This window comes from Aulonocara sp. 'chitande type north' Nkhata Bay, linkage group LG18, assembly GCF_057382095.1.
Source record: "Aulonocara sp. 'chitande type north' Nkhata Bay isolate Kocher_YH1m ecotype deep benthic linkage group LG18, A_spYH_male_GT1.1, whole genome shotgun sequence".
Classification (NCBI taxonomy): domain Eukaryota; kingdom Metazoa; phylum Chordata; class Actinopteri; order Cichliformes; family Cichlidae; genus Aulonocara; species Aulonocara sp. 'chitande type north' Nkhata Bay.
The window spans coordinates 5886529-5901540 of NC_141361.1; the positions used below are offsets into that span (position 1 = coordinate 5886529).

Sequence of the window (15012 nt, forward strand, 5' to 3'; positions counted from 1 at the left end):
AACCTGACGCTCTGGTCACGTCTATCGCGTTCGGTGTGGACGTCTATTGGGAAATCTGAAATCGGAGCCTCTTTCACAGAGTTCTGCCGGAGGTTTCTTCCTGTTAAAAGAGAGTTTTTCCTTCCCACTGTCGCCAAAGTGCTTGCTCATAGGGGGTCATATGATTGTTGGGTTTTTCTCTGTATCTACTGTACAATATAAAGCGCCTTGAGGTGACTTTTGTTGTAATTTGGCGCTATATAAATGAAATTGAATTGAATTGAATCGAATTGAATCCAGTATTCCCTGTTACAACCTTTCTCCTCAGTCTGCTGAGTATCTTTGTCAACAGCAGCTGAGTGTGAGAATGGATTATGCACTCTGATAACAAGTGCAGCAACATTTTGCAATGCTCACAAAGTTTCTCCCTAAAGATTTTCACTTAAATGAAAAGTCTTTCCCTTTTGACCATCTCTGAATCGAGGAGGGGGGCCTGAGGGTACATCTTTCGCCATCTTGCAATGCTGTGATTGCAGCCATTCCCCAACTCTCTGTGAATGGTACTCATGGCCATTGATCAGTGGGCTTTGATCAAGGGTTGGTGATCAATGGTCATGAGAATTTGCATAATCATGATGAAGGAACTGACCTCCCAGTCCGTTGTTCCTACAGCAGATCCAGTCATTATGCAAATGTACTGTTTATAAGATTAGGAAAACCTGCAGTCAGCTGAGACTGAAGAAGTCACTTGGATGAGCGACGAAACGTTTCTCCCACTGAAAACGATACGTCCAGATGAACAAAATCAACCTTTGAAGATTTACCTAAGTGGATGTTTGAGAATGCATCAAGACGTAAAAAGCTAATAAAATGGTAAAAAAGGACTTCCTGCGGATACGTTTTGTCCTTACTCGTCTGCAGCTCCGTCAGCATGTGTAAAATGCTCTTGTTTCAGTTGCTCTAATTTTAGTTTCTGCTAAAGAGGGGATCATGTTCAGCTCAGCTTGTTTGATTTTATTTCAAACTGATACTGAAGTGTGTACTTAAATCGATAGAAAGCAGAGTTTCACTGGTCTGGCCCACTCAAGATTAAAATTTGGTTTATGTGATTGACGACGTAAAATGAGTTTGAGATCTCTGTCATTCACTATTCCTTTAAGTCAGTGCTCAATGTGAATCATTAGGGGGCGCTAGTACGCCTTTCAGTCCAATCTGCCAGAAAAGCAATAGAAGAAGAAAAAACGGACGTGACGCGATGTTTTGGCTGTTCGGTGCAGTATCTGAGAGACTTGGTACTGCAGGCGAAGAAATCTCAAATATTAATAAGCTATGATTGAGGAGGACCAGCTGTGAGCGCATACTGCTGGATATCCGAAATAAACAGGTATGTAAACACGATCGACTACAAAACGTGCGTCTTACTTCAATAATATTTGACACAATACTAGACGTGCAACGGGAAGTAGTGTGAAGGCAAAGCACGGAAACGGAAAAGAAAGGGGAAAAAAGAACCTTTGTGCACAGTTACATAATTTACATTTCACCATTAAAGTGTGTGTGTTTACACACACAAAGTGTTCAGTGTATTGCAGGGATGGGCAACTCCAGGCCTCGAGTGCCGGTGTCCTGGAGGTTTTAGATGTGTCCATGATACATCACAGCTGATTTAAAGGGCTAAATGACTCCTCAGCATTTCTTGAAGTTCTCCAGAGGTCTGGTAATGAACTAATCATTTGATTCAGGTGTGTTAACCCAGGGTGGGATCTAAAACCTGCAGGACACCGGCACTCGAGGCCTGGAGTTGCCTACCCTTGGTGTATTGTATGCACTCTAAACGACCATCTTTGAACAGGTGATTTCAAGTCACATGATAAGCTGAGGCAGGGTGTCACAATGGTTTGACACAAAATCTCTTATGATATTGACCCTCTTTTCACACCTTTGTTGTGTGATGAGAGACTTAAGGGGCAACTTAAGGGGCAACTCCCACCAGGTTTTAAATTCCTGGAACTATCCACCATTTGGCTTTAGAATTTAAAAAAAAAGTGTATCGGATAGGAGGTGAAACATGCAATCTAGCTACTTTCTTTCCAAGCGCCTTAGACGACTGTTACCTGAATGACTGAATGATATATTGTTAAGAGTTTTTCTTCCCCACTGTTGCCAAAGTGGTTGCTTAACATTTGATTGTTGGTGTGTTCTTTGTATTATTGTAGGGTCTTTATCTTACAATAAAAAGTGCCTTTAGGCAACTGTTGTTGTGGTTTGGTGGTATATGAATAAAATTGAATTTAATTAAAAATTAAATTGATTTGAATTGAACGGCAACAATTAAAGAAGAAAAGGAGTATAAATAAAGGCAAGCAGCTAAACAATAAGAATGGAATAGACAATTAAAATTTATCAATAAAAAAGACGGCTATGGGACAGGAACTTGGTACATGTTTGTCATGATTTTAGAGAGCAGCGATGGCACAGAATAATCCTCGTGGTGGTTCACTGGGGGTGAATACTGGCCGGATTAGCAGTTTTTCTGTGCTAAGAGCAGCAACTTGTATATTTTTTCTGTGTTCGTGGAGGTGTGCGTCTCTTCAGCCCTGGGTGTCTGAACCAAACCAAGATAGGTCAGAAATGTGTTCCAAATGTTATTAAATAAAAATTAAAAATTAATTCAAACACATGAAGTGACCCACTACCCCCCCCCCCCCTTCCACAACTAAAGAAATGAAGAGAGGAGGGAAATCCTTCAGACACAAAGGACCATGATCTTTTTATATTTACAGCTTAGTTATTACAAATGCCTCATTATCATTCCTTTTTTTAAATCTGTGTGTTCCACATAATCTGACCCTCTTGGCTTGCTTCCAAGAGAGTTTTTGCAGTATACTTCCACAGTCCTTTTTCCTTTTTCCCTTTAGGGCTGTTCGATATAACGATATATATCGGATGACGATATTAAAAACGTCTATGTTTCATTTTACGCTATCGTTTGTTTCGTGGTGTCACAAAATAAACTGTTTACGGCAACATTTTTTTCATTATATTGATGGTCACAGTAGTGGCTATATTAATTTTTTAAAGTTCTCTCTTTCTTTAAAGTTCTCTTTATATTTGATATAACCACACTACAGACAGAGAAGCAGTTGTTGTTGTTTTTTTGCCTTGTCCTTAGCAACAATGACGGTAAAACCACCATGTGTCCGCGTGTTTATTTTCCACATAAACCTTTCACAATAAAGCTCAAGATCCTGTTGAGACTTTTCAAAATAAACTGAATCACGTGAAAGAGCAGATTATTTACGGATGAGAAGCAAAAAAGAGCCGCCAGGTGCTAAAAAATAAACCTTAGACTCAAACGTTAGAACAGGCTTTTCCCCGCAGCACGCCGTGTAAGAAATACTCACAAAGAAAACGGCGACCGTTACAACTTATGTCTAAAAATGTATCGTTTCAATTAAAACACTCGACTCCAGGTACGAGACGCCCAGCTGGAAACACTTCATGCAAGTCGAGCTGCCCGAGATTCACAGAATTTATAGAAAATGTTAAATTTTTGTGATTTATATCGTTCCCAGGACGATGGATGTCTTAATATCGGGATATGAGATTTTGGTCATATCGCACAGCCCTAATCCCATAATCAAAAAAGTTAAACACATTCACTTCTTGCTACTTTTCAAGAACCCTGTATCAAGTTACATTGTGTTACCATCTGTTCTTATGTATTGTTTTACTGCTGTCCTATTATTATTATTTTTTCTTCAATAATGGTTGAAAAATTGTTACCATTTGCTTTAATATAAATTTTAATTCATGTAATTACTGTTTTATTTCAGTATACAACAGTGAAAATCAAACTGCCTTAAATGAAGCTGGCATCAGCAATTGAATGTTGTGCACTCTGAACTTTGTCAATAAAAATGTGATAACTCGAGTCACTCACACAGGTGCTCTTAAACATTTGTCCAATTTGTACACTCCAAATTTCACTCACATATGTGAGCAACATGCTCTCAGTGTACAGACTTGCTAGAATATATTTGCTCAGATGTGCCTTCCTGTCATCATATTAGTAACCTTCTTGTTATGTCCCCTTATCCTTTAAGATCCCCTACAGCAATATGAAGTGTGAGGAAGAGGAGAGTCTGAATGACCCGGAGATCTATAACCAGGAGTGGAACTTTGGTCTGAGCGAGGATGGTCCACAACTTCCACAGATTAAAGAGGAACAGGAGGAAGTCTGCACCAGTCAGGATGTAGTACAGGTTGTAGTGAAGCAGGAGTCTGAAGAAATCTTCGCCTGGACTGGGAAAGAGCGATTCAGAGTGCTGGATAACATCTGGAAACACGAGGAAGACTTACACTGCACAGGTATATAAAACTTAATAGTTGTTGGGGGCGTTTTTCTCTGTGCACAGACACACTCTACCTCTCCTTTTATTCTTCAACAAAAAACATGTATGGTGCTTTTTGAATTTGCTTAACTTGCTGAACAGAATCAACTTTTGGGAACCAGGTGCAGAACGACTCTTTGCTGAACAGAAGAGTGTTCTGGATTCTTTGTGGTCATGAGGCTATCACAAGACAGCAGTTCTCTTGTCCGTATTGCCAAAGCTTGAGAGCCCAACCAGTCAACCCTAAGATGGCTGATTTGCATCCTTCTTAGCTCAGATTGCATAAACCAACATTTTTTGATATCTCGGCCAGGGTTGTTATCTCTGCCCTGTGGATGAACATAAAGGCCACGACACAGTCTCAGCTGCAGCAGAAAGGACTGAGAGGCAGAGAGAGCTGGAGGTGAGTTGACAAAACATCCAGCAGAGAATCCAGGACAGAGAGAAAGATGTGAAGCTGCTTCAACAGGAGGTGGAGGCCATCAATCAGTCTGCTGATCAAACAGTGGAGCACAGTGAGAAGATCTTCACTGAGCTGATCCATCTCATCCAGAAAAGAAGCTCTGATGTGAAGCAGCAGATCAGATCCCAGCAGGAAACTGAAGTGAGTCGAGTCAAAGAGCTTCAGGAGAAGCTGGAGCAGGAGATCACTGAGCTGAAGAGGAAAGATGCTGAGCTGAAGCAGCTCTCACACACAGAGGATCACATCCAGTTTCTACACAACTACCCCTCACTGTCAGCACTCAGTGAGTCTACAGACTCATCCAGCATCAATATCCGTCCTCTGAGCTACTTTGAGGATGTGACAGCAGCTGTGTCAGAGGTCAGAGATAAACTACAGGACATTCTGAGAGAGCAATGGACAAACATCTCACTGACAGTCACTGAAGTGGAAGCCCACAGCTTGTTGGCCTTATTGTAATAACACTGCACTTCGTAGATCAGTGTGTCAACCTCAAGGTGCTGACAAAGGAGCAAAAATCTACTTTGATTAAGTCTAATAATCACTGTTGGCATTGTGGGTGGCACCACCGGGCCAGTGTTGGTTAAACCTCCTAGGACCTGGCATCCACATATATGGACATCACATTTTGGGTTATTTAGACCAGAATACTATCTAAATCCACTTGAACCCCTAACTGTACACATTTTCCTGTTTAGAAGCAAAGTTACCTTCTACTATGTAGGCAAAATAAAATTGATTGATTTTTTATTGTCTTTCTTTTTCTTTAGATTCGTGGCAGATATGTAACCAGGAGAGGAACTCCAGACCAGGAGGACAAAGATCCTTCACAAACTAAAGACGAACAGGAGGAATTGTCCATCAGTCAGGAAGGAAAGCAGCTTTCACTGAAGAAGGAAGCCAAAGATACCATCATCTCGACCAGGCAGGAGCTGGGCATCAAGTGGAACACTGAAGTAAAGTTGCACATACCGTATTTTCACAACCATAAGGCGCACTTAAAAGTCTTAGATTTTCTTCAAAAAGTGTGGCGCGCCCTATAGCGCAGTGCGCCCTGTGTGTTGTAAGGAGGACGTAGTAGAGAACACCATGAGAACGCTAAAGGGTGAAGTGTGTGCGTTGACTTTATTGCACATACCTGTATAAAAGAACAGGTATGTGCGTTATGCAGGACATCGTTGTTTTAACAACCCTGAAAATGGCAAAGAGACACGCTTACGAAGCACAGTTTAAACTGAAGGCCATCAGCTACGCGGAGGAACATGGAAATCGAGCAGCGGCGAGAGAATTTAAGATTAATGAATCGATGGTTCGCAAGTGGAGGAAGCTGGAAAACAAGCTCCGGCAGGTCAAGAAGACGCAGCTGAGTTTCCGCGGACATAAGGCGATCATCGAGCAAAGAACGAGCGGGAGAAGCGTTTCGACGGTCACCATTCAGCTAAAAGCAGTTTCACTTTCACTTTTTATGAAACGGTGCCATTTTTCCATCCGGACCAGGACTACGGTAGCGCAGCAACTTCCAGCGGATTATAAGGAAAAGCTGGCCATCTTCCGCTCCTACTGCAGCAAACACATCGGCGACAAACACATCCAGCGATGGATGACCGATGGAGACCACAGTTTCACCAAGAGTGGAAGGCAGCGCCGGGCGAGTTACGCCACAATTTGCCAATGGATTGTAGATGCTTGGGCTAACATGTCTGCTGGCACTGTTGTTCGAGCTTTCGCGAAAGCCGGCATCATTTCCGAGGAGCCGCACGGCACGGAAAGTGACTCTGACAGTGAAGACAGTGAACCTGGCATGTTTGATGAAGATTTAGCGCAGCTGTTCAATTCAGACACAGAGGATGAGGACTTCAATGGGTTTGATTGATGATAAAAATGTGAGTACCAAACTTTGTTTTGCTCCTGCTTTATTTTTAAATACGCACACTTGTATGCTTGTGTGTTGTTGATGATGACGATTACTGGTAATAAAAATGTGAGTAAGGTACCGAACTCAGGTTTGCTCCCGCTTTATTTTTAAATACGCATACGGTACTTGTATGCGCCCTATGATCCAGTGCGCCTTATGTGTGTGTTAAATACAGTAATGGCACACATAACTGAGACTGCGCCTTTTAGCACAGTGCGTCTTATGGTCGTGAAAATACGGTAATATGTATGCAAAGCTGTAATGGATGGATTTCTTACTACAAAACTGAATAAAACTCATGTTGGGTCCTATTCAGACCTCAGAGATATGTTATAGGGGCACATGAAGAATCTAAAGACCAACTGCAATAAGCAGCATTAATGCATCTGTTTTGTAAACTTTTTAAATATATTGACAATTTAAAATTAATTAAAAATTGACAATTTTCCCTATTAGTGCCGAATGTTTAATTTGAAAATAAATTATCGATTTTAAACTAAGCTTTTCACAAACCACACAACACTATGATAGGTGTGTCCCTGTGCCACGTTTCTGGGTCTTCCTGTCTTACCCTTTGGATTCCAGCACAAGGCCTGTGTAGTGATGTTATTGGTGGACTTCCTGAGGGTGTGGCCAGCTGTTGATGAATATCTGCAATATACACAGGGTTGTGTTTGTCTTGCTACATGTTTATGAAATATAGAGAAGTGTAAGTTTTTAAAATGCCCGGCTTGGTGGATGCTCTAATCTCTCTTTAGCTCTTGAGCTCAAGAAAGGTCAGAAGACGGTTCCAGACAATAACTTAATGCCCACTCATATCCTGGGCCATGTGACCTCAGTAAATCACATGATAGGGTGGGGCAAGGCCTCTCGATGTCTTTCTGAAAGTGCTGTAACAAGGTTTAAGAATTTAATTCACCCACTGTTGTTATCCTTAATGCCCTGTACCAACGCAGAGCAGCTACCTGAATGCTACTCCAACAGAGGTCGATTATCTTGTTAATAATTTTACCTCCTCACTACGTACGACTCTGGATACTGTAGCTCATGTGACAAGAGAAGAATCAGAAGTACCTGACTCTGTAGTATAACTCTCAAATACGCACCTTAAAGCAGGTAACAAATACATGTGTACTGAGTTTTTGTAACCTTGTAAATCAAAATATGTGAAAATTTGGTGTGTGTGTGGTAAAAAGAAAAAAGATTTGTGTTTGTTGTAGCTCAGAATTCTTTGCCAGCTAAATCCGTATATATATTTCTGCACTACGTCACACCGACACACAGTTTACTCAGTTCCACTTTTTGTGTCAGAGAACAGATGGGTTTGGCTGTTGAAGGGGTGCTTTACTGAACTTCAGGTCCTGGAAGAATAAATGCCCTTTTATATGCCAGCAATACATGTTTTTATTGAACATTTGAAGATAACACAACACAAACTCTAGAAGAGGACATAAAGTCAGAGATAGAAACGACAAGGAGCAGGCGCATCTAGTACACATAGAGCTGTCACAAAAACTCACAGAGCTCAGCAGCCAGCGCAACAAATTCTGAATCCTTGGCTTTTAGTTAGCAGTTAGCATTAGCAACACATGCTCCATCCACTGTGAAAGGGCCCTTATGCTAAGACATCTGGGATAAACTAGAGATGGACCGATCCGATATTACGTATCGGTATCGGTCCGATACTGACCTAAATTACTAGATCGGATATCGGAGAAAAATAAAAAATGTAATCCGATCCATTAAATATCACGAAAGCACCTCGCAAAACTTGCAACACGCCGTAACTCACCTCAGAACGTTAGCAGTCGGAGCAGTATGCATCACGTGATAGAGCAGCTGTGGCATGCCGGACCTGTCGGTGGTCTGGATAGCATTTGGAGCTTCGCTAGCAACCTGGCATTTCATCTCCGACAAAGTTATCCCCGAGAGAAGTAAAGCAAGTGTGTAAGTCCATCTCTGAATGTTTGTAAAGCATTCCCACGTTAAGCTTAACAAGCGACTGCCTCTCGCTCTCCGGCTGCTACTTCAATCATGAAACTGCTTAAATGATCAGCTGATCGGCTTTTCTGTCGCGAGTCCATCTCTCTTGTTTGTTTTTGGCCCACTTTGCACCAGAAAGAGGAAACCAGCGGCTGAACAACAGCAGAACGTTTAAGCTTGATAAGCTGTTGTTAGAATTTATTTAATATTACTTTCTACACCAGGATCTTTTTCTACGTAGCTGACGCTGGTAACTGTGCAGGGGCGGATCTAGCAAAGTTTAGCCAGGGGGGCCGATAGGGCATGAACAGGGAAAAGTGGGCACAAAGACATACTTTTCTTTCTTATTCTCATTTAAAATGTCGAGCTTTTAATAAATAATTATCTGACACCCAAACTTTTAATTTGATGTAAAATGAATAGAAGTCAATTACTGTATATAGTGACTATTAAGTCTAATATATATACCCTAGTAAGCTATAGTACTTTTTACTTTGGGAAGGTACCATCTGTGCAGTCTGCAATTTTGTTGAAGAAAGATGTTGAATCTATTTAATATTTCTTGAAAAATAATTGATTTCTGTGCATTTTTTTTCACACTGCATCAAATTAAGGTTGATTACGTCGATTAAGCATCATGAGGTGGCGCGTGAGGGGTGGTTCCTTATTTTTTATTTATTTATTTTTGTTGTTGCTGGGAGTTGGAACCCTATTAGTTAGGTTGCTTAATATTTACGCTAAGTACTCTTTAAAATACCAGAATAGGGAGGATGGTGTAGGTCTAAGTTTATTAGATTGATCAGTATTGCTGAACTATGAAATATTTTTTTTGTATACAGGTATAACAGAATAGCTTTAGTGTAGTTGTTGTTTTAAACTTGAGTATGAACTTGCAGACTTGCAAAATGCAGCAAGATATTTTAAAAAACAGTTTTGTTGATTAAAAAACACTATATCGGATTCATATCGGTATCGGCAGATATCCAAATTTATGATATCGGTATCGGTATCGGACATAAAAAAGTGGTATCGTGCCATCTCTAGGATAAACACTGGTTTGAGCGCGGAGTCAAGGAGGCGATTTACGTGAAAAGGGAAAGACAATCTCTGAATCGAGGAGGGGGCCTAAAGGTACATCTTTCGCCGTCTTACAATGCTGTGATTGCAGCCATTCCCCAACTCTCTGTGAATTGTACTCATGGCCATTGATCAGTGGGCTTTGATAAGTGGTTGTTGATCAATGGTCGTGAGAATTTCCATAATTATGATGAAGGAACTGACCTCGCAGCCCATTGATCCTTCAGTGGTGCTAGGTTCAGTCATTATGCAAAATTACAGTTTATAAGATTAGGAAAACCTGCAGTCAGCTGAGACTGAAGAAGTCACATGGATGAGTGACGAAACGTTTCGAAACGCTACATCCAGATGAATAGGATCAACTTTTGGAGATACTCTGGATGGGATTATTATTTGTTTGTGATTTTTATTTGTGACCACGATATGTCCTCCAATGAACATATTAAGCAAATATGGAGGACTGCTTTCTTCCATTTGCACAAAATCTGTAAAATTAGAAATATCCGGTCTCAGAGTGACGCTGAAAAACTAGTTAATGCATTTATTACTTCTAGGACTACTGTAAATCAAATCACTTTTTTATTGTCACATCACATGTGCAGGCACACTGGCACAGCACATGCGAGTGAAATTCTTGTGTGCGAGCCCCACAAGCAACAGAGATGTGCAAACACAACAACACAAACGAGCAATTCATCATTATCAGGATGTACTAAAAACCCATGAAAAGCCTTTAGTTAATCCAAAATGCTGCAGCAAGAGTACTGACAGGAACTAGAAAGAGAGCATATTTCTCCTATATTGGCTTCCATTCATTGGCTCCCTGTTAAATCCACAGTTTAATTCAAAGTCCTGCTATTCACACACAAGGGCAAGTACCATATCACCCCATTGGATCACTTCGCTCTCGCACTGCAGGCTTACTCATTGTTCCTAGAGTATTTAAAAGTAGAATTGGAAGGAGAGCCTTCAGTTTTCAGGCCCCTGTTCTGTAAAACCAGTTTCCAGTTTGGATTCGGGAGACAGACCGTCACAGTTGACGCTGGCCAACTGTGGGAATGTGAGGAAGGAGCTGTGAATGCAAGCAGTGCGTTTATTTACAGTGCATGGAAAATAACAATAAAACCCGAATGCGTTCCCGACTCCCGTGACATGTCCTCTTCCCAGTGTTAGTGTTCTTTGTCCCCGCTCCTCAGTGTCTGAGCACCCCGTGCTCGCTGCCCTCTCATCTCCACACTTCTCCTGGGAAAATAACAATGCAGCAGATTAAACTTACTAACTGGCCAAGAGACTAACATAAAGCCACGCAATGATCCAGCGTCGGAGAAAGCTCCACCACACTCTTAAGTAGCTCCTCCGACGAGGCTTGATCAGCTGCCCCATGAGGCGACTGTTGCTGTGATTTGGTGCTGTATCAATAACATTGACTTGAAGAGAGTCAATAGTCAGCTGGTAACACAGAAAATACAGCATTAATATTTATTTAGAAGCATTAGTTTGTCTGAGAATCTGTTTTTTACTGCAAAATTTTTGTCCTGTTTTTAAATCTCACCTGATGCATGATCATCTTTTTATTTACGGAAATTAGATTTCCAAAATGTCTATCACTGAGTCAGCTAAACAGCTTATCCCCAGAACATACCTTTTACTGGTACATGTGAGAACCATGTTTACCATGTAAGGACCTGCTAATTGTTGAGGTTACATTACAGTTGATCCAATTTATGTTTTTCTGATATTATCATTTTGTCCCTTCAGATCCTCCACAATGTGACTGTAAAGACAAGGAGGGCCTCACAGATCAGCAGGTCCGTAACCAGGAGAAGAACTCCAGTCTGGACCAGGAGGATTCTTCACAGATTAAAGAGGAACAGGAGGAACTCAGTACCACTCAAGTGGCATAACCACTTGTACAAAAGCAGGAGACAGAAGCTTTTCCTGCTCGTGAAGAAAACGACCACAGTGAACCAGAACCAAGCAGTGACCAGCTCCTTTCTCACAACTCTCCTGACACTGATCAGGAAGAAAACAAGGATGGTGACTCACACAGAAAAAAGTCAGATCAAGTCGTAGCAGGACTGAGAGTTCAAAATTCCAAGACAGTACATTTATGTAGTACCTGTGGGGAAAAAATGTAATAGGATGGAAAACTTGAAACAACACATGCAAATTCACACAGGTGAGAAGACGCATTCTTGTAGCACCTGTTGGAAAAATTTTACTCTAAAAATGCATTTAAATGAACACATGAGAATTCACACCGGTGATAAGCCTCATTCTTGTAGCACCTGTGGGAAAAGATTTAGTTTAGCAGCAAATTTGAGAGCCCACATAACAATTCATACAGGTGAAAAAACATATTCCTGTAGCACATGTGGGAAAGGATTTAATCACAAGACATCTTTAAAAATACACATGGAATTGCATACAGGGGAAAAGCAATATTCCTGTAGCAGCTGTGGGAAACGATTTAGTGTGGCAGCAGCTTTGAGAAGTCACATAAAAATTCATACAGGTGAGCAGTCAAATTCCTGTATTACCTATGGGAAACAATTTAGTGTGGAAGGAACTTTGAGAAGTCATATAAGAATTCATTCAGGTGAGAAGCCATATTCCTGTAGCACATGTGGGAAAGGATTTAATCATAAAGCTTCTTTTAAAATACACATGGAATCACATACAGGTGAAAAAAACGATATTCCTGTAGCACATGTGGGAAAGACTTTAGTGTGGCAACAACTTTGAGAAGTCACATAACAGTTCATACAGGTAAAAAAAAACACATTGTTGTAGCACATGTGGCAAAAGTTTTAGTTGTCTTGAGTACTGGAAAGCCTACATCAGTGTCCACGCAGGTGAGAAACCACATTGCTGCAGTACATGTGGGAAAAGTGTTAGTTCCCTCACAAACTTAAATTCACATGAGAGTCCGGTGAGAAGCCGTATTGTTGTGGTGCCTGTGGAAATGGGTTTTACTCATATGTCAAGTTTGAAAAGACACATGGGAGGCCACACAGATGAGAAGCCACATTGTTGCAGTGTCTGTGGGAAAATTTTTAGTCGTATGTCAAGTTTGAAAATACACATTGGTTTTTCACCTGTGTGGCCTCTATATTGTTGTAGCAGCTATGGGAAAAAATTCACTTCTTCGGTACAGTTGAAATATAGGAAAACATGCTACATGCTAAGTTTCATTTTTAGAAAATGTTGGTGGCGGAGCTTATGTGTCTCTGACTACATTAACAGGTACATTTGGTAAATGTAACTTTTTCTGACTGTTTTGGCTTTTTACCCAATATAAACAGTATAAACAAGTTTTGTTTTGTTTTTTTTTGTTTTGTTTTTTTTAAATCCTTCTAGGAAGGCTGAAGATTTTTGAAAGCTCAGTTTCTGTGTTTCCATATGGACAAGAAAAACAGAGTTTGTCTCACAACTTTAAAGGTGTGCACCTTTACCACCTTTATCTGACACCATTCCGTTATTATTCGTGGGCTTTTGATTGACATTTGATGGACATTTCTTCACGTTGCTTTGGTTCGGTGTCAACAGTGCTTGAGATCACATGAGTCTTAATGTAATCAGAACTATTTGCCAAGTTATTATAGGTGTTAGGAAGGTTGTTTTTAAAATGTATTCCGCTACAGATTACAGAATACATGGCCCCAAATGTAATTTGTAATGTATTCCATTACATTAATCAATGGGAGTAATGCTTTTTACAACTACAAAAATGTAATATTACTGTGTGATGATACATTAGAGCAGAGGTCTCAAACTTAAATGAGCTGTGGGCCACTTCTGACACTGTCATGTCATTGGAAGGCCACTTTAGTGTTCAGGTAGTACAAAAAAACCCCAAACAAATAAACAAGAAAACACCCACAACCAATTCCTAAAATATGATCTTTTGTTTGTTTGTTTTTCCATTTCAAATATTGTATTACAAGACAAAACTGCAAACGTGAACGCAGTTTTTTTTTTCTCTTAAGTCTTTTATTGAACTACCAAATAAATATATTAATACTCTCTTTTGACCAGACACGTGACAGCTTTTCTGCTATAATTTCGTTCGTATTTACCAAAATAAAAATGCAGACATAAGTGTACACATTAGTTTTTGACTGCTAATGAAAAATGTTTTCTTTTTGTACTCTGCCAGGATTCCTGGATCGTTGACACAGTGTCTTCAGTCTTAGACTTTGTCATGGTTTAGGTTTCATGTTTGCTGTTTAACTGTGTCAACCTTCTGTTTATGTGCATTATGTGTAGTTCTTCTTACTGTGTTATTAGTTAGATTATATTCAGCTGTGTACTCACTGGTCTCTAATTGTCATCATTTGCCAGAGTATTTGAGACCCAGGCATTAGGCTTGTTTGGGTTTCCACCAGCGTGGAATTACCAAAAATATTTAGGGGATAGCCTGACATATGAAACAGGACAAAACAGCTGTGTAATCCATTTATTTCAACAAACTAACTGTATTCTAAATATCACCTTTTTAAATGGTAACCGTAACAGAATACAGTTACTCGTATTTTGTATTTTACATACATAACGCTGGTACATGTATTCCGTTACTCTCCAACATTGGTTATTATCTAATATTTTGGACTAATGTTTAACTTTGATAGTGTTGTGTTCCATTTTGAAAGGTTTGTAATATGTGGTTGGTAGAAACTGGCGAAAGATGCATGTGGTAATTATTTTATATGTATGAGTCACTTTAACAGCCCAAAGTTGCCCTCAGCTGTAAACCACCTCAAGCATAATGCAACTTATACATGTATGGGTGTGTGGATATGTGTATGCATATGTATATATATACACATATTTACATATTACATACATATTACATATTTACATATATTTAATATTTATGGATGTATGTGTATTCGTACATGTGTGTGTGCATCCAGGTGGAAAATAGCAGTGATACACCTCCTGCTTTCAGGCCTGCAGGTATCAGGCTTGTGATGTTTTACTAAGTCTTACAGAGGACAGAAACTGTTTTTTGGAGTGGCACAAATAACTTTTGTGGAATCCTATTTGATGCAAAACACCTGATTGCTCTCTAAATAATTTAAAATGGGTTAAAAATGTCTGTGGCATTGGCTTTATTTTTAGGTAAATAGTTGCATATAACTTTGTTGTTTGCAAAACTTGTGCATAAGTTTTTAAAACATACAATTTCTATTTGCATT

The 15012-nt window shown here is 40.0% G+C and overlaps 1 protein-coding gene and 1 pseudogene across 1 annotated transcript; both read left to right on the forward strand.

The window, feature by feature from the left end:
- Nucleotides 1-1230: 1230 nt before the first annotated feature.
- On the forward strand, nucleotides 1231-11796 carry LOC147307832 (uncharacterized). Its single transcript, XM_086273164.1, has 4 exons — nucleotides 1231-1363; nucleotides 4086-4350; nucleotides 5607-6719; nucleotides 11570-11796. Exons 2-3 carry the CDS (start codon nucleotides 4101-4103, stop codon nucleotides 5672-5674), a joined length of 318 nt encoding a protein of 105 aa, XP_086129290.1. The 5' UTR covers nucleotides 1231-1363; nucleotides 4086-4100; the 3' UTR covers nucleotides 5675-6719; nucleotides 11570-11796.
- LOC147307833 (uncharacterized) lies at nucleotides 11725-15012 on the forward strand (annotated as a pseudogene).